The sequence below is a fragment of the Hemitrygon akajei genome, chromosome 21, assembly GCF_048418815.1.
Source record: "Hemitrygon akajei chromosome 21, sHemAka1.3, whole genome shotgun sequence".
Taxonomy (NCBI): Eukaryota; Metazoa; Chordata; class Chondrichthyes; order Myliobatiformes; family Dasyatidae; genus Hemitrygon; species Hemitrygon akajei.
In genome coordinates, this window is record NC_133144.1 from 32,118,711 (window position 1) to 32,145,589 (window position 26,879).

At 44.2% G+C, this 26,879-nt stretch overlaps 1 protein-coding gene across 2 annotated transcripts in view; it reads right to left on the reverse strand.

Annotated features, from left to right (window-relative positions):
* Window positions 1-26,879, reverse strand: part of LOC140714193 (tolloid-like protein 2) — a 105,065-nt gene that overhangs the window by 55,498 nt on the left and 22,688 nt on the right. The window contains exon 2 of one of the 2 annotated variants that reach the window (XM_073025101.1): window positions 11,467-11,577. The exons of the other annotated variant lie outside the window; for it this stretch is intronic. Within the exon in view, the coding sequence (XP_072881202.1) occupies window positions 11,467-11,577 (111 nt within the window). The remainder of the gene's footprint in view (window positions 1-11,466; window positions 11,578-26,879) is intronic. 2 annotated transcript variants of the gene reach the window in all.

Here is a 26,879-nt window from a genome sequence, read left to right on the forward strand (position 1 = left end):
AAGGCCAAATGCAGCCAGTGAGATTGGAGCCACTGTAGACACATTGTGGCGATAGGCAAATTGCAGTGGGTCCAGGTCCTTGCTCAGGCAGGAGAGATTCTAGCCATGACCAACATCTCAAAGCATTTCATCACAGTAGATGTGAGTGCCACTGGATGATTGTTCTTGAGGCAGCTCACCCTGCTCTTCTTCAGTATGACTGTCACCCTTTTGAAGCAAGTGGGAACCTTCAATTACAACAGTGAGAAATTGAAAATGTCCTTCGACACTCCCAGAAGTTGGCTGGTACAGGTCCACCATCAGAGCCTAATGCTTTGCAAGTGTTCAAGCTCTTGAAAGATTTTCTGACGCCGTCCTCCGAGACAGAGATCACAGAGTCACCAGATGCTGCAGGGATTCATCACCACCTTTGATTGAGCCAACAGTGCCGTTGTCAGCAAACTTAAATATGGCATTGAAGCTGTACTTTGCCTCACAGTTCTAAGTACACTGGTCACAGTCATCAGTGGTCGCAGCAAGTGGGCTGCTCTCAGCTCCAACGTTAAAAGACCTATTCATCTCCAGAGCGAAGAAAAGAGATGAAAAATATTACTGCATTCCTCCATCCACCCTAGCAGTCACCTATTCACCAAACCGCCATCAGGGAGACGCTACATCCATCACCACCAGGACGACATGTCATCTCCGAAGCTTCTTTCTTGTAGCTATCCAGATTCTCAACAAAAATCACTCAGGTGTACTATCCTAACTGTCCCTACACAAAATCCCTTAAATGGTCTTTCTTGCTCTCTTTATTCTGTTGATAATTGTAGGGTCTGCTCATCTGTTTGCAATTACAGTGCCTATAAAAAGTATTCACCCGTCTTGGAAGCTTTCAAGTTTTTTTGTTTTACAACATTGAATCACAGTAGATTTAATTAGACGTTTTTGACACTGATCAACAGAAAAGACTCTTTTGTGTCAAAGTGAAAACAAATTTCTATAAATTGGTCTAAATTTATAACAATTATTAAACACAAAATAATTGATTGCACATTTACTCCCCCACTTCAAGTCAGTATTTAGTAGATGCACCTTTGGTGGCAATTACAGCCTTGAGTCTGTGTGGATAGGTCTCTATCAGTTTGGCACATCTGGACACTGCAATTTTTCCCCTTTCTTCTTTACAAAACTGCTCAAGCTCTGCCAGATTGCAAGGGGAACATGAGTGAACAGCCCTTTTCAAGTCCAGCCACAAATTCTCTATTGGATTGAGGTCTGGACTCTGACTTGGCCACTTCAGGACATTAACTTAGTTGTTTTTAAGCCATTCCTGTGTAGCTTTGGCTTTATGCTTGAGGTAATTGTCTTACTGGAAAACAAATTTTCCCCTAATTCACATTTCTCTTACAGATTGCATCAGGTTTTCCTCCAGAATTTCCCTGTATTTTCTTGCAATCATTTTACCCTCTACCTTCTCAAGCCTTCCAGGGCCTGCTGCAGAGCAGCATCCACACAGCATGACGCAGCCACCACCATGCTTCACGGTCTGGGTGGTGTGTTTTTGATGATGTGCGCTGTTTGGCTTACGCCAAACATAGCATTTGGTCTGATAGCCCAAAATCTCAATTATAGTTTCAACAGACCATAGAACCTTCATCCAACTGACATCAGAGTCTCCCACATGTTTCTGGTAAACTCTAGCTGAGATTTCATGTGAGTTTTTTTCAACAGTGGCTTTCTCTTTGCCACTCTCCCATAAAGCTGTGACCGATGAAGCACCTGGGCAACAGTTGTTGTATGCGCAGTCTCTCCCATCTCAACCTCAGAAGCCTGCAGCTCCTCCAGAGTTGTCATAGATCTCTTGGTGACCTCCCTTATTAGTCCCCTTTTTGCACGGTCACTCAGTTTTTGAGGATGGCCTACTCTAAGCAGAGTTACAGCTGTGCCATATTCTTTCCATTTCTTGATGATTGACTTAATTGTACAGTACCCTGAGGGATTTTCAGTGCCTTGGAAATTTTCTTGTATCCACCTCCTGACTCGTGCTTCTCAATAACCTTTTCTCAGAATGTTCTTTTTTCTTTATGGTGTAGTTTTTGCCAGGATACTGACTCACCAGCTGTTGGACCATCCAGATACAGGTGTTTTTTTTTACTACAATCGACTGAAACACCTTGACTGCACAGAGGTGATCTCCCTTTAACAAATTACATGACTTCTAAAACCAACTGGCTACACCAGTGATGATTTGACATGTCATATTAAAGGGAGTGTATACTTATGCAATCAATTATTTTATGTTTTATGTTTGAATTAATTTACATCACTTTGTAGAGATCTGTTTTCACTTTGACACAAGTCTTTTTCATTGTCAAAAAAGGCAATACTGACTATACAGTGGGTAGAGCGGGAGGCAAAGCACACAGCCTTGTGGTACAGCTGTGCTGATGGTGATTGTGTACTGACTGGGGTCTGCAAGTGAGGAAATCGAGGATCCAGTTGCATAAGGTGGTATGGAGGCCTAGGTCTTGCAGTTTAAAAAGTCTCTTCTAATCTGTTGAAGGGTGTCAGCCTTTTCCAGAGATGCTGCCTGGCCTGCTGTGTTCCACCAGCATTTTGTGTGTGTTGCTTTGGACTCCCAGCATCTGCAGATTTCCTCCTGGTTGTGGATCTCTTGTAATCTATCATGTTCCTGATTTAATACCTCATTCATACTTTTTTGCACCAGTTATTGTGTAGTTTATAGTAACTTCTTGTGTTTGCAGTGTATTGTGTGCTGCAACATACAAGAGTGATAAGAAACTCGATTCTCATTCCCCTGCTGTTTCAAAGGACTGCAACTGGAATGTCAGCTTCAGGTGGCTGAGGTGCCCTCTGGAAGCAGCAACCCGATGAAAGGCTGGAAGATGTGTGAGAGACGTGCAGTTACACTCGTCAATGGTAGCAGCACTAAGACATAGGGCACAGAACAGACTGTTAACCAGCCCGCAGCCCTTTCAGTCAGGGCAACAAAGGATCCAGCAGTGGCCTTTGTCTGTTCGTTGTTTATGCCATTAGTGTTTAATAGTCTTAGCAGACTGAAGTGAATAAGCTTCCAAGACAAGGACTGCATCTACTGAATGGGAGGACACTGACACCCAGCTCAGCTGATGGGATCAGAATAGCCACAAACAAAAAGCCACTCCTGTAAACAGGCTCAACTCTCCAGATGGCAGTGGGAGACATTTATAGAGTTGCTTTGTTCAAGGAGTCTTTCACATCTTTTGAGAAATCGGTGCCACAGCTAGTATAACAACAACCTCTTGAATTGCAGAGCACACCCTTCCTTAAGGGGAAAAAAACAGCTCCAGGCTCTCCACAGACAGGAAATGATATCTCAGTGAAAGAAGAGATCATCAAAAATGTGGGACCTAAGTTACTAACAAACCGCACAGATTAATAATTAGTCACTGAATTACTGCAATACTGGCTGAGGAAGGATCAGGATAAGCAGAATTAATCACCCTGCTCTCCAATAGTCACACAGGAACATCAAATCAGAAGCACGAGAAGGTTAGTTAGGATTTTTGGGATTACAGGAAGGAGACAGAGTGACATATTTATTTTTATTCATTTATTTATTTAAAGATACAGCACTGAACAGGGCCGCACTGCCCAGCAACTCATCTGTTTAACACTAGCCAATCACAGGACAATTTACAATGACCAATTAACCTACTAACCAGTATGTCTTTGGACTATGGGAGGAAACCAGAGCACCTAGTGGAAACCCAAACTTGTGTGTGGTTTCAAACTTCTTACAAACGATGCCAGGATTGTACTCCAAACCCCGGGATACCCCAAGCTGTAACAGCATTGCACTAACTGCTTTGCTACTGTGGCACCCCACAGTGTCATGGCAACAATCTTTTTCTCAGCATCAAAAAACCAAAGTCATATCAATGTCAAAAAGTTAAGCTGTCCTTTGTCTTCAGAAAGTGGACTCATTCCTATCTACATGATGTTGAAGTTGAGTGCTTCAAGATTCTAGATGTGAACATCACTAATTACCTGTCCTGGTCCAACCATGTTGATGTCATGACCAAGGAAGCTCACCAAAGCCTCTATTTCCTCAGGGGACTATAGAAAATCGGCACGTCTCCATCGACTCCAATTTTTATTAATGCACCATAGAAAGCATTCATGGGTGCATAACGGCTTGATATGGCAACTGTTCTGGACATGACCACAAACTAAATAGAGTTGTGGGCACAGCTCAGCACATCACAGGAGCCAACCTTCCCTCTACGGACTTTGTCCATACATCTTTCTGCCTCAGTAAAGCCTCCAACGTAATCAATGACCCACCCACCTTGGACATCCGCTCTTTTTGCACTCTAACTGGGCAAACGATATGAAAGTACCGCCAGGCTCAAGGAGAGCTTTTATACCACTGTTATCAAACTCTTGATCAGACCTCGTTTACAATAAGAAGTTTCCTTGGCCTCAAACCTGTCTCACTATGATCTTATACTTTATCATTTACCTGCACTGGTTTTTTTTGGTAGCATTTACATTTTATTCTGCATTGTTACTGTTTTACCTAATCTAGCTCAGTGCACTGTGTAATAATGATTGGATTATGGTGTACCACAGAACCATAGAACATTCAGCCCTCCACGTTGTGCCAACCCATATAATCCTAAAAAAAGTACTAAACCCACACCACCCCATAACCCTCTATTTTTCTTTCATCCATGTGCATGTCCAAGAGGCTCTTAAATACTCCTAATGTTTTAGCCTCCATCACCATCCCTGGCAAGTCATTCCAGGCACTCACAACCCTCTGTGTAAAAAACTTACCCCTGATGTCTCCCCTAAACTTCCCTCCCTTAATTTTGTACATATGCCCTCTGGAGTTTGACAATAGACAAAAGACAGTAGGTGCAGGAGTAGGCCATTCGGCCCTTCTAGCCAGCACCGCCATTCACTGTGATCATGGCTGATCATACACAATCAGTACCCCGTTCCTGCCCTCTCCCTATATCCCTTGACCCCGCTATCTATAAGAGCTCTATCTAACTCTCTCTTGAATGCATCCAGAGACTTAGCCTCCACTGCCTTCTGGGGCAGAGCATTCCACATATCCACCACTCTCTGGGTGAAAAAGTTTTTCCGCATCTCTGTTCCAAATGGCCTACCCCTTATTCTTAAACTGTAGCCTCTAGTTCTGGACTCACCCATCAGCAGGAACATGCTTCCTGCCTCCAGTATGTCCAATCCCTTAATAATCTTATATGTTTCAATCAGAGCCCCTCTCATCCTTCTAAATTCCAGTGTATACAAGCCCAGTCGCTCCAATCTTTCAACATATGACAGTCCCGCCATTCCGGGAATTAACCTTGTGAACCTACGCTGCACTCCCTCAATAGCAAGAATGTCCTTCCTCAAATTTGGAGACCAAAACTGCACACAATACTCCAGGTGGGGTCTCACCAGGGCCCTGTACAGCTGCAGAAGGATCTCTTTACTCCTATACTCAATTCCTCTTGTTATAAAAGCCAGCATGCCATTAGCTTTCTTCACTGCCTGCTGTACCTGCATGCTTGCTTTCATTGACTGATGTACAAGAACACCTGGATTTCGTTGTATTGGTGCCCTGGGAAACATCCACCCAGGGTGGATCCTGGTGACTATCCACCCTATCTATGCCTCTCATAATCTTGTAGACCTCTATCAAGTCCCCTCTTATTCTTCTACGCTGCAAAGAGAAAAGTCCCAGCTCTGCTAACCTTGTTTCATATGACTTGTTCTCCAAACCAGGCAACATCCTGGTAAATCTCCTCTGCACCCTCTCCATAGCTTCTACATCCTTCCTATAATGAGGTGACCAGAATTGAACACAATACTCTAACTGCTGTCTCACCCATTTGTAGAGTTGCAACATGACCTCTCTACTCTTGAACTCAATCCCCCTGTTAATGAAGCCTAGCATCCCATAGGCCTTCTTAACTACCCTATCAACCTGTGCAGCGACCTTGAGGGATGTATGGATTTGAACCCCAAGGTCCCTTTGTTCATCCACACTCTTAAGTAACTGACAATTAATCCTGTACTCAGTCTTCTGGTTTGTCCTTCCAAAGTGCATCACCTCACACTTGTCCGGATTGAACTCCATCTGCCATTTTTCTGCCCAACTTTGCAGCCTGTCTATATCCTCTTGTAACCTTCGACAACCTACAGTTCCATCCACAACTCCTCCAATCTCCGTGTCATCCGCAAACTTACTCACCCATCCTTCCGCCTCTACATCCAGGTCATTTATAAAAATCACAAATAGCAGGGGTCCCAGGACAGATCCCTGCGGCACTCCACTAGTCACCGACCTCCAGGCAGAATACTTTCCTTCCACAACTACCCTCTGCTTTCTTCCTTTAAGCCAATTTTTTATCCAATTGTGTAGAATTGTTACTTCTCTTGTAGCTTAACTTTCCTATGGTTGCTCGTATTTTTAAATAATCACCTATACACATATAATTGCTCAGTGAATTTTCTAGTAATTGTGGTATGGATATTACTGTGTTTTTCTAGAATTTTCCTAGTTTTTTTCTCTCTGCAGTAGGGGTCACACCACTTGGATTTGGCTATTTTATAGGTGAATTGTTATCACTGGAATGTTATCGTTTAAGTTGGAACTTGGTTTTTGTACAAGACGACCATAAGTCCTTTGTTGTCTACTTTTCTTTCCCTTGTCCTCAGTTCCCAATAAACATGTTTTATGACTCATTCTTGACTTCCAAACTTCTGTATTACAAAAACATTGAGATCCGACAGTATAAACAGTATCCAAAACAAACTTTTCACTGTACCTTGGTACACGTGACAATACATACCAATGCAAAACAAAGGGTGAGGTGCAATAGTGCAGTGGTCAGCACAATGCTTTACAGTACCAGAGACCCAGGTTCAATTCCCGCCACTGCCTATAAGAAGTTTGTACGTTCTCCCCGTGACTGCGTGGGTTCCCTCTGGGTGCTTTCGTTTCCTCCCACAGTCCAAAGAGGTACCAGTTGGTAGGTTAATTGGTCGTTGTAACCTGCCCAGAGTAAGGGCCTACTCTCTCTGTATCTCAATAAATAAAAACTTGAGGATGCTCCTTCACAGAAACAGGCACACTGACCTCTTCTGAAAAGAGTCCTTATTACAACCTTCTCCAGTGGAGCCAGTTGAGATTCTCCTTAATTCCAGACTGAGCGTTCTGTGCCCTGGGCTGAGTCAGGCTGTGACCACAGCGGATAGAGCCCCTGACTCACAATCCCGACCTTGGGTCCTGACCGTGTGGAGCAACACACATAAAATGCTGGAGGGACTCAGCAGGCCAGGCAGCATCTGTGGGAAAAAAGTGCAGCCGACGTTTTGGGCCAAAACCCTTCGGCAGGACTCAGCTTGGGTTTCGGCCAGAACCGTCAACTGTACTTTTTTTTTCATTGATGCTGCCTGGCCTGCTGAGTTCTTCCAGCATTTTGTACATGTTGCTCGGATTTCCAGCATCTGCAGATTTTCTCTTGTTCCTGACTGTGTGGAGTTTGCACGCTCTCCCTGTGAAACATTGGGTTTTCACTCACATCACAAGCATGTTGAGGTGGGTCAAAAGGTAACTTGCCCTCAGTATGTGTGAACTTATCGGAGGAACTCGAGTGTGTGGGAAAGTACAGGAGACAAGTCAATTAGCGAATGGGGTTGGCACCAATTCACTGGCTGCAACTTCTTTCAGTTCCTGATATGAGAAAATGCGAGGCTAACACCTTAGCCACAGCTACGAGACCGGATAATTTTGAAAACGCCGGTTTCGCATAAAAACGATAGGCATCCACACTATGCGTTTTTGAAAATATCTCTGTCCACGTTGAAACGGAGATTTTGGCGAATCTCCTCCTACTGCACATGCACAGGATACATCTACCGAAAACAAGCGACATGTTTGCAGCACTGTATTGCTGCAAAAAAACCCCACAAATTTCAGACCTATTGAGCCTGATTCTGAGATTCGGGGAAACCTGCACTGTGAGGGGTTGGTAGTCGGGGAGACCTACACTGTGAGGGGTCGGTAGTCGGGGAGACCTACACTGCATGGACTGCCCATTGTTCTCTATGCTGCCAATCACTTTACTGACCAATTTCAGCTCCTAAGCAATGCCTCGACTTTAACCATCACTTTCAATATTTCCATTGTCATAACTCTCCTGGTCTCAGGTCCCTTTTGGAGTTATAACCCCATGAGAAGCTCCTCAGATTCAACCCCAGATCCAACTCAAGTCTGTGGAGCACTCTGGAGAACAGTGCGGAACGGTCTCGGCCTGTTGTTAACTTATCACAGGAAGTAATCAAACAACTGCTAGACCATAGGCTCCTGGCCTTTTCTCCACTCTTCGAATGGCTGAGAGTACACTGGAACATCCTGAGGTCGTGAATTACGCCACAGAAATTAAAACTCTGTTGCTCTACAGAAACCTGTAACGCACTACATTTTCCAAGTACAACGGCAGGTAGTGTGAATCACACCACAGAGTGGTCGGGTACAGCAATTCTCTCTTCAATCTCCTCCACTCCAAAGAAAACAGATCACTATTCTCTCCACACTAAATAAGTCCTGACAACATCCTCAAACTTCCTCTGCACCTTCTCCAGCATCATCACATCATTCCTGAGATGTGGTGACTAATTGTATATAGTACTCCACCTGCGGCCTAACTAATCTTCTTCATGGTTCCAGTAAGATGGTGGCGTGCTTGGTCGCAGTGGCCTCTTTGGGTCCAACAAATGGTGCAAGTGTTTGTCTTAAACATTTTTCCTGTGATTGCAAGACTCTGTTGGATATCAGTAACACGAAATATTGTAAGCGCGGTTCATCGGCGAGACCGATGGCAGGGGAGCTGCGTTGCCTTTGTTGTTGCACAGACCAGGCCTTCATGCCGTGGCATTGTCTGTCACAGCCACCCAAGGGAGAAGGCACCAGAGACAATGTGGAGAGAACAGAGACACAGCGGGTGCACTGGAATCGCTGCTGGCCCCCGCAGGCTGGCTATCCCGTCGATACTGCTATCCAGTGCGCACTTGCTTCATCTGCGGCTGACCCAGCGCAAGACAAGCTGGATTGCCTTCATCCATGGCTGGCCCAGCTCGAGACAAGGAACTTGTGCTTGTTCTTGTAGGAACGTAGCTCCCATACACTATCAATCTTCAGACCATGCCTCTCAGGGACTTGTGCTAATATTATTTTCCGACTGTGTGTTATCGTAACTCTATGTGCTGTGTGCAACTGTGTGTACTGTGTTTTGCATCTTGGTTCTGGAAGAATGGGGCTTTGCCAGCTGTATACATGTCTATGGTTGAAAGACAGTTAAACATGAACTTGAACTTAGTTGTTGCTATGCTCTTGTATGATAATTAACCACCTCATTTTCCTGCCCTGTCAATTTCAGGTTTTGATAGACACACACCTCTTGTTTCTCCACTCCTCAGCATCCTATCACAGTGTATCCCCTAGTCACTGACACATTTCCAAATGATACTCTTCTCAGATTCCATGATCTTTTCCTCCAGTATCACTGACACAGGCTATGCGGTGGAACTGAAGCCCGCTGCCATTCAAATGTAATTGTCACTTGCATCAAAAACATACCCTCTCAGACTAGAATTGCTCTGAATTCCACCTGCTGTCTTTAGTCCAGTGTTGCATGTCATCAGTATTCTTCTGGTATTCACAGAACTAACAGTAGGTCCTGTGAACCGTCCTGGGACATTTGCAAATCCTGACACCACCTCCCCAGCACTGAGGGTATTGGGTTAGTTACAGAGATGAGAGCTGTGGGGCCTTCCTTAAAGGGGATCTGAAGGATACTTATTTGTATGCAGAAGATGGAACTCACTGCCAAAGGAGGTGGTGGGACCAGATATAATCACTATGTTTAAGAATTTAAACAAATAGTCAAGGTGTAGACAGACATAATGCAGGCAAATGGGATTAGTGTAGATAGGTCAAAAAAAGGTCAACGTGGTTGTGATGGGCTGAAGGACGTGATTCTGTGCTGAACAACTTTGTGAAGCCTCGCACGACTCAGATTCCATCCTTAACTCCAATTCTTCAGTTTCTTCCTTCCGACAATTATCTTCCTGCTGACAGATGACCAAAACACTTCCGTCTGTAAGCACAGGCTCTCCCCAGGGCTGCTTTTTTACCCCTCCTACATCTCCACAGCCAAATCCATTAAAATCCTAAAGTTTGTGGATGACATGACTGTAGTTAGTCTCATCTCTAATAATGATGTGACGTGCTATCAAAGAGAGGTAGACCATCATGCAGGATGGTGCGCTCGTAACAATTTAATGCTAGCAAGACAGTGGAAATGAGGATCAACTTCTGACGACAACCCCTCTTGGGAATTAGTGGTCAGACTGTGTCTGTGGGCAAGTCATTCAAATTCATGGGGACTACCATTAGCAATAGGTTGAAGTGGGGCATCACTAGGAAAGCCCAGAAGAGATTGTTCTTCCTACAGAAGCTTAGGAAACTTAACATCTCGGGGTACATCCTGATGAATTTTTATTCAGTCATTGAGAGTGTTGTAACCACCTCTATCACCATTTGGTTTCCCGCCTCCTTCCTCCAAGTCCATGTTGCAGTGAGTGGTTCACTGGCTGTCAGCTACTGACATTAAAAGACCTCTTCATCATCAGGGCAAAGAAAAGAGTTAAAAAAAAATACTGCTGATTCCATCCACCCGAAGAATCACCTATTCACCATTGGGGAGATGCTACAAGTCCATCACCACCAGGATTGCGTGTCATTTCCGAAGCTTCTTTCCTGTAGCTATCCAGCTCCCCAACAAAACTCACTCAGGTATAATACCCTGCACAACATCCACTAAATGGTCTTTCCTACAATCCTTGTTCAGTTGATAACTATTGAGCCTATTCATCTTTTTTTCTCCAGCCCTGCTGAAGGGTCTTGGCCTGAAACGTCGACTGTACTTTGTTCCATAGATGCTGCCTGGCCTGCTGAGTTCCTCATGCATTTTGTGTGTGTCGCTTGGATTTTCATCATCTGTAGATTTTCTCTTGTTTGAGTCTGTTCATATGTTCACATTTCTTTAAGTTTGATTCTTGATGTTTGCGCATGTGGCCATTCTGCTAATTGTTGATTGCTCATGGCATTTTGCAGAATCATCTTGTAAACTGCTGGTTGCTGTTGTGTTCTCTGCCATGGTATTGTCCTGTGTTTTATGCTTGGCACCGGACCACATTCAATTCTGGTATGTTTTACATACTAGCAAATAAGGTGATTCTAATTTTCATTGTTATTATAATTTTTCAGTTTTGACTGATTCTTAAATCTATATCAAAAATCAAGTTTCCCATTTTTATTGGGCTATACTATTCCTGCTCCTTCACAATCACCTTACCCCATATCCAGCATCATTACAGTCTCGGCTTAGTAACACTTACCAGTTGTGTGTCCTGTTCTGTCAGCTTCCTGTCCCATTAAACCTGAACTTCTGTCACGATGAAAATACTTCAGATCCTCTTCATCCAGAGCAATATCTCCCCAGAAAGCCACTGGTAACACACAACAAAAGCCTTAATGAATGGATCTGAATCTTTCCATATGATACGCAGCACAACAAAGGTAACCAGGAGAGTGCCGGGGCCATATAAGAGAGTTTTATTCCCGCAGTACTTCAGCAAGGTCCATTCTCGCAAACATCTGATGCAGACTTAAAGAAAGGAGTTTGGTGGTCTCCAGTTCAAAAACCAACCATGGCCTTTGGAAACTTACTTTCAATTAATTAGATACCTAGATTTTAAAAAACCGTCAGTAAAAGTGGATAATCCTAAACCCACTTGCCCGGCCCCCGATGCAGCAGATATCCCTCAGAGCAGGAACCCTGACTCTTTCACAGGGCTCCACTTATCTCGAACCACAGAAAATGCCCAGTAAACCATTCAGTTATACTTAAGTTTGAAATGCGAGGAGGAAACTGATCACCTGACATTGACTTTGGTACCGGATTCAGACTCGGCAACATGTCCCAAACCCACTGGCTCCAGGGACTACTGGCTAAGCTGACAGAGCAGCCCCAGAGATCGACTGGCTGCATCAATACAAATACAAGTACTTTATTGTCACCAAACAATTGATACTAGAGCGTACAATCAACACAGTGATAATTGTTTCTGCACTTTGCGCTCCCTGAAGTACAAATCAAAGTAAATATAATAAAAATTTAGATAATAAATCATAATTAGAAAATAGAAAAGGGAAAGTACGGTAGTGCAAGTCAGGTCCAGATACTTGGAAGGTACGGCCCAGATCCGGGTCAGGATCTGTTCAGCAGTCTTATCACTGTTGGAAAGAAGCTGTTCCCAAATCTGGCGGTACGTATCTTCATGCTCCTGAACCTTCTCCCAGAGGGAAGTGGGACAAAAAGTGTGTTGGCTGGTTGGGTCTTGTCCTTGATTATCCTGGCAGCACTGCTCCGACAGCGCAGCGTGTGGTGTAAAGAGAGTCCAAGGATGGAAGATTGGTTTGTGTGATGTGCTGGGCTGTGTTCATGATCTTCTGCAGCTGCAGGATGAGCACACCTGCAGGAAGCATCATCGCAGGAAAGCAGCGTCCATCATCAGCGATCCCCACCACCCAGGCCATGCTCTCTTCTCACTGTTGCCACCAGGAAGAAGGTACAGGAGCCTTAGGACTCACAGCACCAGGTTCAGGAACAGTTATTAACCCTCAACCATCAGGCCTTTGAACCAAAGAAGATAACTTCACTTGCCCCCTCACTTAACTGTTCCCACAACCTAAAGACTCACTTTCAAGGACTCTTCATCTCACGTTCTCAATATTTATTGCTTATTCATTATTATTTGCACACTAATTGAACACCCAAATTGGTGTGGCCTTTCACTGAGTCTGTTGTAATTATTATTCTTTCACGGATTCATAGAGTACGCCTGTTAGAAAATGAACCTCAGGGTTGTGAATGGTGACGTGGTATACGTGTCTACTCTATCACAGTCTCTGTGTATAACAACACAACACACTGGAAACACTTCAGCAGGTCAGGCTGCATCTGTGGGAAGGGAAACAAAGTCTATGCCTCAGCTTGGAGATCCTCCATCAGAACTGAAAAGGAGGTAAAGTAGTTGTAAAGTTACAGGGAGGGCAAGGGAGGGGAGTGCCTTTGATATGGTAAAACTGGGTAACCATGTTTTCTAATCAGCGAGTGAATGGAAGCACTGAGAGCGAAAGCAGACTAAAGAATGTAGAATGGAGAGCAGGAAGACATGCCACGGAGTCATGCAGCACACAGGCCTTTCAGCCCAGCTGGTCTGTACTAACCACACTACCTTACTGGACTTGCACATTTTGTTGCATTCGGCCCTCGTCCCTTAAAACCATATCCAATTATGTACCTATCCAATTATTTCATTGTTGTAATTATGCCTGCCTCTGCCACTTCCTCTGGTAACTCAATCCACCCACCATCTGTGTGGAAAACCTGCCCCTCAAGTTCCCTTTAAATCTCTCCCCTCTCTCTATGCCCTCCAGTATTATACTCTCCCGCCCTGAGATGAACACTGCAACTATTCACCTTATTTCCACCCCTCATGATTTTATCTACTCGCCTCCTCTAGGTATTGTGGGCAGGCTTCCAACTGCCATACGATCTAAATGAACATTGAACCCATGAACACGACCTCACTTTTTTAATATATTATTTCTATTTTGCACTATTTTTGAACTATTTACTGTAAATGATTTGCCTATTTATTTTTCTTTCTATATTATCATTGTACTGCAGTAACTGAGATAACAAGTTTCACACCATATGCCGTTGATGATTAACCTGATTCTGACTATCAGTTAGTGCTATCATGCCAGTCTCTGGACCTCATCCTGCTGATGATGTATGACAAGGTTTGAGTCTTCCTTTACCTCTCAAACTTCAATCTACATTTATTATCAAAGTACATATACATTTCACAACCTTGAGATTCGTCTCCTTCCAGGCAGCCACGAAACAAAGAAACCCAGTAGAACAAATTAAAAGAACAGAGGATTGTCAAAAACCCAATGTGCAAGGAAAAAACAAACCATGCATACAACACTAGAAGGGTCGAATGGCCTGTTTCCTGTGCTGTAGTGTTCTATGGTTCTAACAAAAGCAAGAGTGAGTTCACAGCTGCAAAGCCAGTTTCACTGCAGCCGACCCAGTAGCCTGCTCAGCACAGAGATGAGCACACCTCGCTGAGCAGTAAGCTGAACTGGTCCGTCCCTCGCCTCCGGCCCTGTCACCCTAACCTTTTCAAACCGGCCTGGCATTTAAATCATCCAAACCTTGGTTCATTCCTCACTCCTGGGATCGGAGTTCAGCCAGTGCCCGACCCTTCCAATTTGGCCAGGTGCTTAAATTGATCAAGACTCAGGTCATTCCGCACGCTCGGGTCTAGGGTCCGCTGCCTCGATTCTGCCATATCGAATCACCTCCAAGTCTGCTCCAGTAATGGCCGAACGTTGGCTCATTCCCCACTCTCGGGCCAGGCCACGCCACCTCAACGTGGCCCATGCACGCCACGCCACAACCATCTTGCTCCATTGAGACTTCAATTCACACCATAAAGGCGCTAGTTCAAAAGGTCAACTCCGAAAGGGAAACTACAGTGATTGTTTACTAGCAAAAGTGTGATTTAATAAAGTAGTTAGTAGTTTTGTTAATTTGCTACTGACAAGAAGTCACTGTGCTTTGCAAGTGCCATCCTCTCCGTGAACTCTCTGTCGATGAATTGAGTTCTATCATAAACTAATTTCTGCAAATAGGATTCAATCTCCTGTGGTAACCTGTAACTCTCAAAGCTTCAATCCTCCCTAAGAATGGGAGCTTGGAACCTAGTCAATAACTATGAGGACCCATAGTTGCGTGAGAAAAGCGAGCTCCCATGGAAAGCTGTGGTCTTCGTGGTCTCATTCTTTCAAAAGGTTCAAAGGTTCATTTTATGTCAAAATATACATGTACAATACAACTCTGATATTTGTCTACTCCAGATAACCATTGAATGCAGAAAGACCATGGGTGTTGATGACAGAAAAGACATCAACTCCCCTCCATCATGAAAAAGACACAAAACTCGCAGACCCCAAAATCCCCCCTCCCCTCGCCCGCAGCCACAATACCAATCACCTCCCTTACACATACAGTCCCTGACCCCCCACTTGCAGAAAAGAACAGCAACACTAGCACCATACCCCCAATCCCCCCACTTACACACAAAACAGATCTCCCACCCACCAATTATCCACAAGAAAGAGAACACCAAGAAACTAAAGGAAACCAATATACAGATCAATAATCACATTAATCTCAGAATATGGGAAATGTCTTTTCATGAGGGGAGCAGACGCACGAACTTAGTCCTTCTGTGAAGAGTGACCACCGATCCTAATTCTGCTGACCTGGCGTCTGACGTGCCAGACGCTGCAAGCTGGGTTCGAACGCCACCAATCCGGGGCCAAACGTGCTGATTCCGCAGGGGACGGGGCTGCTGACCGTCTCTCTTGGGAGCCCTCGTTGGTCCCCTTCACACTCATCTCAATGCTTCAATCTTCCTCGCCCAAGGAATCATTGTTTGCCAGCACCATCTTGACTGGAAAAAACAAACCTTTTGAGCCTTCACTGTCTAGTCTTTATCCCCACCAGTGGAACCCTGGATAGTGGACCCCACCAGTAGAACCATACTGTCCAGAGGACTGTTTTATCTAGTGGTTGTTTCTGCTTGCTATCTGTGCAGAATATGTCCGACTCATTTTCAGACGGCATCAGTAACTCCTCAGTCCTGATGCAGGGTCTTAACCTGAAACACTGAAATTTCCCCACCCTCCACCCCCCCACGCTTCTCAACCCGCCAAGTTCCTCCAGCAGGTTGTAAGCTTTTTGCCACTGGTTGTCTCTAGCCTTAGTTGCCTTTGTTGGAGAACGCTTACAGTGTTGCGGAGCCTCTCCCAAGGGCAGCGACCACAGCGCAGCAGCTACAATGTGTTTCTGAAGATGCTGTGAATCCTCACCACCTGCCCATTACCTCAGTCTGGTTCTCCACCTCCTTTGTTATTCCACCATCCTCTACTGTCAGATTCCTTCTTCTGCAGCCCTTTACCTCATCCGCCTTCCATCTCCTTCTTTCTCACATCATTACTTTTCATCCACCCACCTCCCTTCCCCTCACCTGGCTTCACCAATCATCTGCCAGCTCATGCTCCTTCTCCTCCCCACACCTTCTTACTCTAGCTTCTGTCCCCTTCCATTCCAGTCCTGATGAAAGATCTCGGCCCGAAAAATCGACAGTTTATTTCCCTCCAGAGAGGTTGTGTCACCTGCTTGGTTTCTCCAGTGCTTTCTGTGTGTTGCTAGTCTATGTCATTAGATTTCAATAATGTTGTGGCAAAGATGATTTCCTTGTAATCATACAAGGAAAGAAACAATTCCTTCAAGGCAAGACAGTGGCTATATTTCATTAGGAGCTTGAGCAGACTTGGTTTGTCAACAAAAACATTTGCAAAATTTCTACAGATGTACCAAGGAGAGCATTCTAATCAGTTACATCACTGTCTGGTATGAGGGAGGGGTGCTACTGCACAGGATCAAAGTAAGCTGCAGAGAGTTGTAAAATTAGTCGGCTCCATCATGGGCACTAGCCTCTGTAGTATTCAGGACATCTTCAAGGAGCAGTGACTCAAGAAGGTTGTGTGCATCATTAAGGATGTCCATCACCTGGGAGATGTCCTGTTCACATTGTTACTGTCAGGGAGGAGGTTCAGAAGCCTGAAGGCACACACCAACGATTCAGGGACAGCTTCTTCTTCTCTGCCATCTGATTTCTAAATGGACATTGAACCCATGAACACTATCTCACTACTTTTTCATTTCTATTTTTCAACTAGATATTTAACTATTTTCTATATTTTTTTTACTGTAATTCAGTTATTTTTCTCTATTATTATAGATTGTATTGTACTGCTGCTACAAAGACAACAAATTTCATGACAAATGCTGAGTTTCTCCAGTAATTTGTGCATGTTGCTGGTCTACATTACTAAGAGATTTCACTAATGTTTTGGGCAAAGATGGAGAGCTGTAGTCATACAACAGGGAAACATACTTCAGCCCATCACTCATGCCACGTATCAAGTACCTCCTGAGAATTTTCACACAAAAGAATAATTAGAGCAAAACAGCCTACTTTAATGCAAAATCAAAGTCGTACAGTTGGTCAACTCTAGTGATTAGAGTTGTGCTGCAGGTTCAAGAACTAAGTAGTTGAAGGGAAGTAAGTGTTCCATATTCCAACCATTGTCTGCTGTAGATAAAAATATTTCCTCAAATCGCAGAGGCTCAGTGAGTGGGAGAGGATGTGGTTGATGGAATATAATGTAGAAAAATCCCAAGGACATCCATTTTGATTTGCTACATTACTGTTGACACATTCAGCCTATTATTCTCATGAGTTCAGAAGAAGTGATCTTAGGAACAGACAAAGTTCTGACAGGGGATAGAGGTAAGATATCTTTGGAATGAAGGAATAAGGTGTGAGTGTGAGATGGTGATACTGAAAGCAGCCAGGATCTGACTGAATCTCGGAGAAGGCCTGAGGAACTGAATGACCTCCTCTTGCTTACACCTCTCACCTTCTGATAGTGTGATGTAATCTTGCTTTCCCCCCTCAATCGTAGACCTCATGGGATCCAGCACTATGTGGCTTTAATGGAGGATTGTGTCCTTTGAAGTTTCAGCTGTGAAGACCAGGCAGGAGAATGAGAGCTTGGTTAACTAACCTGTAAATGGATTCCCTGTATTGGAGCTGAACTGATGAACTGAGGAGGGGATGTCTGTGCATTTGAACTGAATGCCAATTCCATCAACCCTGGAGGCATTGTCCTCAAAGCTGTGGGCAGATAGTAGTCTGCATATGACAAGCCTGGTGGTTTATGGGATTTATTACAAGATGTGGCTTCAGATCAAACCACACTCAACTCAAATCATCCCACACAGCCAGCATGAAATTACAAAATACTGGCTTGGAGCCTATTATTATAAATGATTAATGAGGAAGGACTTGGCCTGATTCAAAGCTAATGTACGTTTGGCAATTAGATTTCAAAAACGTCTGAAGTCTTTGTAACTTATGAATGTTTCAGGATAGAGACTGGATCCAAAGAGATATTCAACTATTAAATTTTATAATACAAAGGAAATGAATAAACAGCTGATATTTATTCATCTTCATAGATGCTGCCTGACCTGCTGAGTTCTTCCAGCATTTTTTGTGTGTCAGCATCTGCAAAGTCTCGTGTTTATAATGCAAATTACAGCACACAGTCCAAGGGACAATTCAAAGTCCAGCTAGCAGCAAAAACTGACATACAATGAAACTTAAAACATTTCAAAGTGAGAGAGAGAGGCATCAAGACCACCTACAATGTAGTTTGCCTTTCATTTTTTATAGTGGCAACAATGAAAATCTTTTTCACAGACTCGGTTACCCAGGCTCGAATTCTATACATCCCCTGGGCAACTTCCAATGCCAAATTAGACTGGTCACGGCCTTGCTGTCCTCTTTGAGGCTGCCAACTGCATCTCTACACTATACCCACTCAGTCACATCACCCAACACCCTGCCTGCCTCAGCTTATTTCTTATTGAATGTTCATCTCTGCCTGAACTCCCACAACGGTCACTTATTCCACCACCCACCATCATGATAGGCATGAATTATTACTTAAGCAGTGTTCACTGTTTGGACTGTCCGCGTGGACTTCAGTAATGTTTGCATTGGTGGTGGTGGTGGTGGGGGGGGGGGGGGGGTGGAAATTGCTGGATGAGACAGTGGTCCTGACCAACTACAACCAGTCAGAGGAGTATGGAAGGTGGCAGATTTGGAGTTCCTCCCTCAGTAAATCTACCTGCTCCTGGTGGGTTCTGTACAGCAACAGATTGAACCCTCTTCATTCCAATCACACCTTGGCTTTTCCCTTGTGTCACACACAAAGATATGAAGTTGGTGTCTGTGTGCTTAGTCAGCCATGCTGTGCATTGTATGCATGGGGAGAAGAGTCCTTTCATCCATGGACGGTTTGCTCTAATTTCAAAAGACACTTTGTTTAACAAGTGGTCAGCATACCCAGTGACTCAAACATCATGTTGTTTATCTATCGGCTTCCCATGGAAAGCGAGACACCTCTAAACTTTCCACCATCTACAACTGATGCCAGCAGTGTGTCTGAATACTCGCCACTATCTTGGGGAAGCAAGTGGAGATATTCCATCACCCTGCTTACATCGCCATGGTTACACATCGCTCAGAAAACTCAGAGATGCCCACGTAATCCACCAACCTGAATGTTCGCTCCCTCAATCACAGTGGCTTCAGTGTAAACCACCTCCCGGAGTGCATGCAGTTACTGGCTTTAGCTACTTCAACACAACATCCCAAACACGTGAAGGTACGTCACCAGCAAGCTCCCTTCAAGCCACACACCCCCTTGACTTGGAAATATACTGTGGCAGGGTTTAAACTCTAGAGCTGCCTACCCAATAGCACTTCACCAGAGGGACAGCAGTCACTCAGTAAAGCGCTCAATGACACCTTAAACACGAGGAAGTCTTCAGATGCTGGAAATCCAAAGCAACGCACACAAAATGCTGGAGGAACTCAGTGGGTCAGGCGGCATCTATGGAAATGAACACACAGTTAACGTTTCAGGCTGAGACCCTTCCTCAGGGCCGGAAAGGAAGGGTGAAGACACCAGAATAAAAAGATGGAAGGAGGGGAAGGAGGCTAGCTGGAAGGAGATAGATGAAGCCAGGTGGGTGGAGGAGAGTGAACGTTAGGAGGAAGGGAAGAACGAGGGGACCCAGGGGAAAGTGATAGTCAGGTGAGAAGAGGTAAGGGGCCAGAATGGAGAATAGTGGAAGAGGTGAGGGGTAGGGAATTTTTTTTTTTAAACCGGAAAGAGAAATGCCATACGATGGAGGCTACCCAGATGGAATATAAAGTGTAGCTCCTCCACCCTAAGGGTGGCCTCTTCTTGGCACAAGAGAAGGCCGTGGACTGACATGTCGGAATTAAAGTTCTAATTAAGACACTTTCTCAGGTGCAACGAGATATGGGAAATAAAAGCTGGCCTTGCCACTTGTACTTGCATTTTGAAAAAATAATAATAAAAAATAACTTCCTCCTCCACTTACATAATTTATTGCTCCCTTCTTCTGGCCAAGGTGCAGCATAAGCCAAGGCTGAGGACACAACTTCAGAATACATTCTATTTTATCTCCATTCTCCGATCCTTTTCCAGTGCCTTCTAACACAAGTTTACCATTCCTCTGCTCTCCTTAATAACCCAACCAAATTCATTGTAGGGACAACTTCAATGACGCTACCAATACAAGTGACTTAATGATGATGCTACCAGGGCTCAGGAGACCGGATTATCGGGAGAGGCTGGATCTGCTCGGACTTCATTCCTAGGAACGGGTGCATTCATAGAGGTGTATAAAACCATGAGGGGAAGGCACATCATCTAGTTTCCCCAGAGAAGGGGAACTACAATCTAGAAGGCATAGGTATAAGGTGAGAGGGGACAGCCTTAGAAAGGAACAACTTCTTCACACTGACAGTGTGGTGCATTTATGGAATGATTTGCCAGAAGAAGTGGTACAATAACAACATTTAAAAGACATTTGGGTAAATAGATCAATAAGAAAGATTTAGATCAGGGGTTCCACACCTGGGTCAACTGACCCTTCGGTTAATAGCAGCGTTGTGGAAGTAGGGTGTCTGCAGAAGGACTTAAGACAGATTAGGAGAGTGGGCAAAGAAGTGGCAGATGGAATATACTGTAGGAAGTGTATGATCAAGCACTTTGGTACCAGGAACAAAGGCGTAAACTATTTTCTAAACGGGGAGAAAATTCAAAAATCAGAGGAGCAAAGGGACTTGCGAGTCCTTTTGCAGGATTCCTTAAAGGTTCACTTGTAGGTTGAGTCAGTAGTAAGGAATGCAAATACAAATACAAGTATCTGGGAGTACAGTTAGACGAGAAGCTAGACTGGACTGCCAACACAGATGCCTTGTGCAGGAAGGCACAGAGTCGACTGTACTTCCTAAGAAGGTTGGCGTCATTCAATGTCTGTAGTGAGATGCTGAAGATGTTCTATAGGTCAGTTGTGGAGAGCGCCCTCTTCTTTGTGGTGGCGTGTTGGGGAGGAAGCATTGAAGGTGGGCTCTGTCGTGGGCAAAGTACTGGAGAGTTTAACATCGGTAGCTGAGCGAAGGGCGCTGAGTAGGCTACGGTCAATTATGGATAACTCTGAACATCCTCTACATAGCACCATCCAGAGACAGAGAAGCAGTTTCAGCGACAGGTTACTATCGATGCAATGCTCCTCAGACAGGATGAAGAGGTCAATACTCCCCAATGCCATTAGGCTTTACAATTCTACCGCCAGGACTTAAGAACTTTTTAAAAGCTATTATTAATGCTTTTTGAGATAGTGATTTAGATGCATATCATATTTTTTACTGAGTTAAGTATTGTATGTAATTAGTTTTGCTACAACAAGTGTATGGGACATTGGAAAAAAAGTTGAATTTCCCCATGGGGATGAATAAAGTATCTATCTATCTATCTATCTATGTTAGCATCATTTCAAGAGGACTAGAGTATAAGAGCAAGGATGTAATGCTGAGGCTTTTTAAGACATTGGTCAGGCTACACATGGGAGTATTGTGAGCAGTTTTGGGCCCCTTATCTAAAAGATATGCTGGCACTAGAAAGGGTGCAGAGGAAGTTAATGAGAAATGAAAGGGTTAACGTCTGAGGAGCGTTTGATGGCTCTCGCTTGAGTTTACAAGAATGAGGAGGGAATCGTTGAAATTTATCAATTATCGAAAGGTTTGGAATAGTGTGGATGTAAGTTGGATGTTTCCTGTAGTGGATGAGCTGCACACCAGAGGATACAGCCTCAGAATAGAGGGACGTCCATTTAGAACAAAGATGAGGAGGAATTTCTTTAATCAGAGGATAGTGAATCTGTGGAATTCATTGCATTGAGTGGCTGTGTAGGCCAAGTCACTGAGCATATTTAAAACAGAGGTTGTTAATTTCTTGATGAAAGGTTATGGGAGAAGGCAGGCAAATGAGGTTGAGAAGGATAATAAATCAGCCACGATGAAATGGTGAAGCAGACTCAATGGGCTGAATGGCCTAATTCTGCTCTATGCCTTATGGTCCTTCAGCTCATGACACTATGTCAACCATGCAGACCGACTGCATGATCAATCTAACCCATTCCTCCTACGCAGCCCATAACCCTCCATTTTCTTACATCCATGTGCCTATCTATTCTGGTATTGATTTGGATAATATATAAACAATAAATGATAGTAAAATTGCAAAATAATGGAGTGGGATTAGTAATCTGAGATAATGGGAGAACAGGAGACATCTGAGCTAATTAGAACATCACAGAGGTAATTGAAGAGAATATCCTCAATGGATCAGCCAAGGAGGCCCTATTGGTGGAATATAGGAACAACCAAGAGATGATAATATTGCTGGGGTTACACAGTGGGCTTCTAAATAGTCAACAGGGATTAGAGAGTGGAACATATGTAAGCTAATCACTGAAAGATATAGGAGCAATTGAGTCAAGTTGAGGGATTTTAATGTTCACAGTACTGACTTAGAGCAAGGGACTTAGATGGGGCGAAATTTGTTGTGTGCATCCAAGAAAGCTTTTTGAGATGAGATGTACAGAGTCTTACAAGAGACAGGGCAGTACTTGACCTCACCTTCAGAAATGAAATCGAGCAAGTTTTGGAAAATGTCGGTAGGGGAAGACATTGGGAAAAGTGAAACCTGTAAGTTTCAAGGTATTTATGGAAAGGGTTAAGGTTGGTCTTAAAATTGAGATCCTGAATTGAGGAAAGGCTGATTTCAGTAGGGCCTAGGGAAACAGATTGCAAGCAGATGCCTGTGGGTAAAACAACATCTGACAAGTGGGAGCCTTTAACAGAGAATTAGTAAGAGTTTAGGGCCGGCATGTTTCTGTCAGGGTGAATGACAACAAGATTAAGGGACTTTGGATGATATAGGATATTGAAGGTTTGATCAGGGAACAAAAGCAGATGGCAAGAATGACCACTACGATTGAAGGAGTCTCTTGAGGAATGTAGAATGAGTAGAGAGAACTTAAGAAATTAAGAGGGCACAATGGGGCCACAAAGTACCCTTAGCAAGTAAGATCAATTTGCAAAACAGGTAGACAGCTGGCAAAGATGGAGGCAGGGCTAAAGGAGGAACCAGAGGGTGACTTCTCCTAGCCCATCAGTGGAGCAGTTTAAACCAGTCTTCTTCTAATGTCTCTATTTTCCTTTTCAAGGTGGCTGGGTCCTGTTGAAGTCCGTGATCTACAGTTACACTCAAACTGCGGTTCTGCTTGGTGGCACGTTCCCATTCTTGGAGCTCCCCTGATCAGCTGGATATCTAATATCAGCCTAATATCTCCAGGAGTGGCCTGGAAAATGGGCACCTTTGGAGTGCGGTCCTGTTGACCCAATTTCTTGCCGGTGTTGTGAACTGAAGCATCGAGGTGAGCCGGAACATCGAGACAGTGAGTGTGGCTATCACAGGCCTCTGCACTTGGGTGAACACCCTCTCTCTTTCGATGGTAAGTGAGAGCTTGCTGCTGATTCTCAAGTCACGGGCACTCAAAATAAAAGAGGCGCTACAGATTGCAACATCGTAACAGCGCCTGCTTGTCTCCCCTCTCGCCGTGGAAGGAGTGATTAGTGAGAGAGAGCTTGAGGGGTGTCGAACTTTTGGGATGGACAGTAGGCCACGGTCTCTCTTTGGGGCTTTGCTATTGTTTGCATGGTGGTTGGTGGGAGTGCTGGTGCTTTCTGCCAGAATAAGTGGGGGAGGGGGAGAGTTGATGTTGCTTGCGTGTTTTTTCCGTCAGTCATTCTTTGGTGCTTTTCTTCGAGGACGTCTGTAGAGAGTAAGAATGTCAGGTTGTATATTGTACACATTGTCTGATATTAATTGGGACCACTGAACTGGGAATATGATCCATATGCTTTCCTATTTCAAGGCATAAAATATAAAAGTTGGGACATTAAGTTGCCACTTTATAAAACACTGGTTAGATTGCCCTTTTGAGTATTCTGCATAATTCTGTTTGCCACACTATATGGAAGGATATGATTGCACTGGAGTGCAGATGAGATTCACCAGCATTTTGCCTCGATTGAGTAATTCAGTGACAGGGAGAGTCTAGATAGGTTGGGCTTGTTTTCTCTGGAGTGAAGGAGAATTGGAGGTGATCTGATGGAGGTGTATTAAATCATAAAAGTCATACATAAGGTAGACAGAATACTCAGTCCATATTTGGAGTATGAGGGGAAGAAATTTGATGGGAAGGTTCGTTGTATTTTTTTTTACACACACACAAAGACTGGTTGATATCTGGAACAACACATACAAAATGCTGGAGGAACTCAGCAGGCCAGGCAGCTTCTATGGAAAAAAGTACAGTCGATGTTTCGGGTCCTGCCGAAGGGTTTTGGTCCGAAACGTCGACTGTATTTTTTCCATAGATCCTGCTTGGCCTGTTGAGTTCCTCCAGCATTTTGTACGTGTTGCACGGATTTCCAGCATCTGCAAATTTTCTCGTTTGTGGTTTGATATCTGGAACACGCTGCCAGAAAAGGTGGTGGAGCTAGGTACAATCACATTGTTTAAGAGATATTTAGACAGACACATAAAGGATTCTTAATGTAGGCAAAAGGGATTTGTGTAAAGGGGCAAGGACCTGAAGGGCCTTCTTCTATGCTGTACATCTCCATGTCTCCAGCTGAAGGTCAGTGGGATAGTTGTGATGAATTCATCAACTTTTCACATCACCGCCAACTTTAACCATGTGGAACTGTAATGGCCACGAGGACTTTGTAGCTTTTGAATCAGCTGCACTCCTTCCATTTATAAACCTAATCAAGAAGGGACTTCCTTAAACAAGAATTGCATTTAGATTGCATATTTTATAATTCAAACCATATTTAGTGAAAATTTTACAGTAAGAGAGATAATAAAAAGCAGGATGATAATATTGAAAGAACTGTGGAAACCTGCAAGTTTAACAAGGGTAAAGACATCTCAGAATCAGGTTTATTATCACTGATATGTCATGAAATCTGTTGTTTTTCAGCAGCACTAAAGTGCAATAGATAATAAAAACTATAGATTACAAGAAGTAATTACATATTAAAAATTAAATTAATTAAGTAGTTCAAAAATAGCAAAAAGATAGAAAAAAAAAGTGAGGTAGTGTACATAGGCTTATTGTCCACTCAGAAACCTGATGGAGGAGGGGAAGATGCTGCCCTATAATGCTGAGTGTATGTCTTTTGACTACTGTACCTCCTTGTTGAAGGTAGCAATGAGAAGAAAGCATGTCCTCGATGACGGGGGTCCTTAATGATGCATGCCGCCTTTTAGAGGCATTGCCTTTGAAAGTGTCTTTGATGCTGGGCAGGCTTGATCCCTTAATGGAGCTGACTGAGCTGGAAGCCTTTTCCGATCCTGTGCAGTGGCCCCTCTAGATGGTGATACAGCCAGAAGGAAAGCTCAACATTGAACATGTGTAGAAATTTGCTGAAGTCTTTGGATCTGTGGACTATAGAGCTTTCCCAAGGTGATGGGACATCAAACCTTTGAGAACAACAGTCAGGGCTATTCATGAAACAGTCTGTGGGATGTAAAGAGATTGCAAACCGTTGCAAGAAACAGAAGGTTGTGATGGTAGGTGATTTTAACTTCCCACATTTTGATGGGGAGTCTCATATTGTAAAAGGGCTGAATGGGATAGAGTTTGTCAAATATGTTTACAGGGAAGTTTCCTTAATAAATACACAGAGGTCCCAACTGGAGAAAGTGTGACATATATTGGACTACTGTGCAGACGCAACAGGAGTGTTCCAGCGCAGGTCCAGCAAAGAGCTTGAAAAAGCAGCAAGTTTCTCGATGGGAGTCATTGAATGTACTGCACAGACGCAACAGGAGCACTCCCAGGCAGGTCTGACAAAGACCTTTTTAAAAACTCTGTCTCTATAAAAGAGAAGTACCGCCTAGTGGAGTGGTCATCGTCAAAGTAGTCTTGAGTCAGAGTAGTAAGGCGTTGGCTCAACAAGGCTTCGACCTGAACAGGCGGAGGCAAAGTAAGTTTATTCCTTATTTCTTATTCAACTCTAGAGAGAATAGGGGGTATGTCTACAGAACCAGTGTCCTGTTCTGGGTGTCAGACGTGGGATTTCCAGACTTCCAGCCTCCCCGATGGCCACATCTGCACCAGGTCCTTAGAGACCACGTCAGGGAACTGGAGCTGCAGCTTGATGACCTTCGGCTTGTTAGGGAAAGCGAGACAGGAGCTACAGGGAGGTAGTCACTCAAAGGCTACAGGAAACTGATAATGGGTGACTGTCAGAAGAAAGAAGGGAGAATGTCAGATAGTGGAGAGCACCCCTGTGGCTGTTCCCCTCAACAGTAAGTATTCCATTTTGAGTACTATTGGTGGGGATGACTTACCCAGGGGAAGCAACAGCGACCGTGCCTCTGGCACCAAGTCTGGGCCTGTAGCTCAAAATGGTAGGGAACGGAAGAAGATGGCAGCAGTAATAGTGGACTCTATAGTCAGGGGGGCAGATAGGCAATTCTGTGGACACAAAAAAGAAACACAGATGGTAGTTTGCCTCCCACATGCCAGGGTCCGAGATGTTTCTGGACGCGTCCACAAGATCCTGAGAAGGGAGGG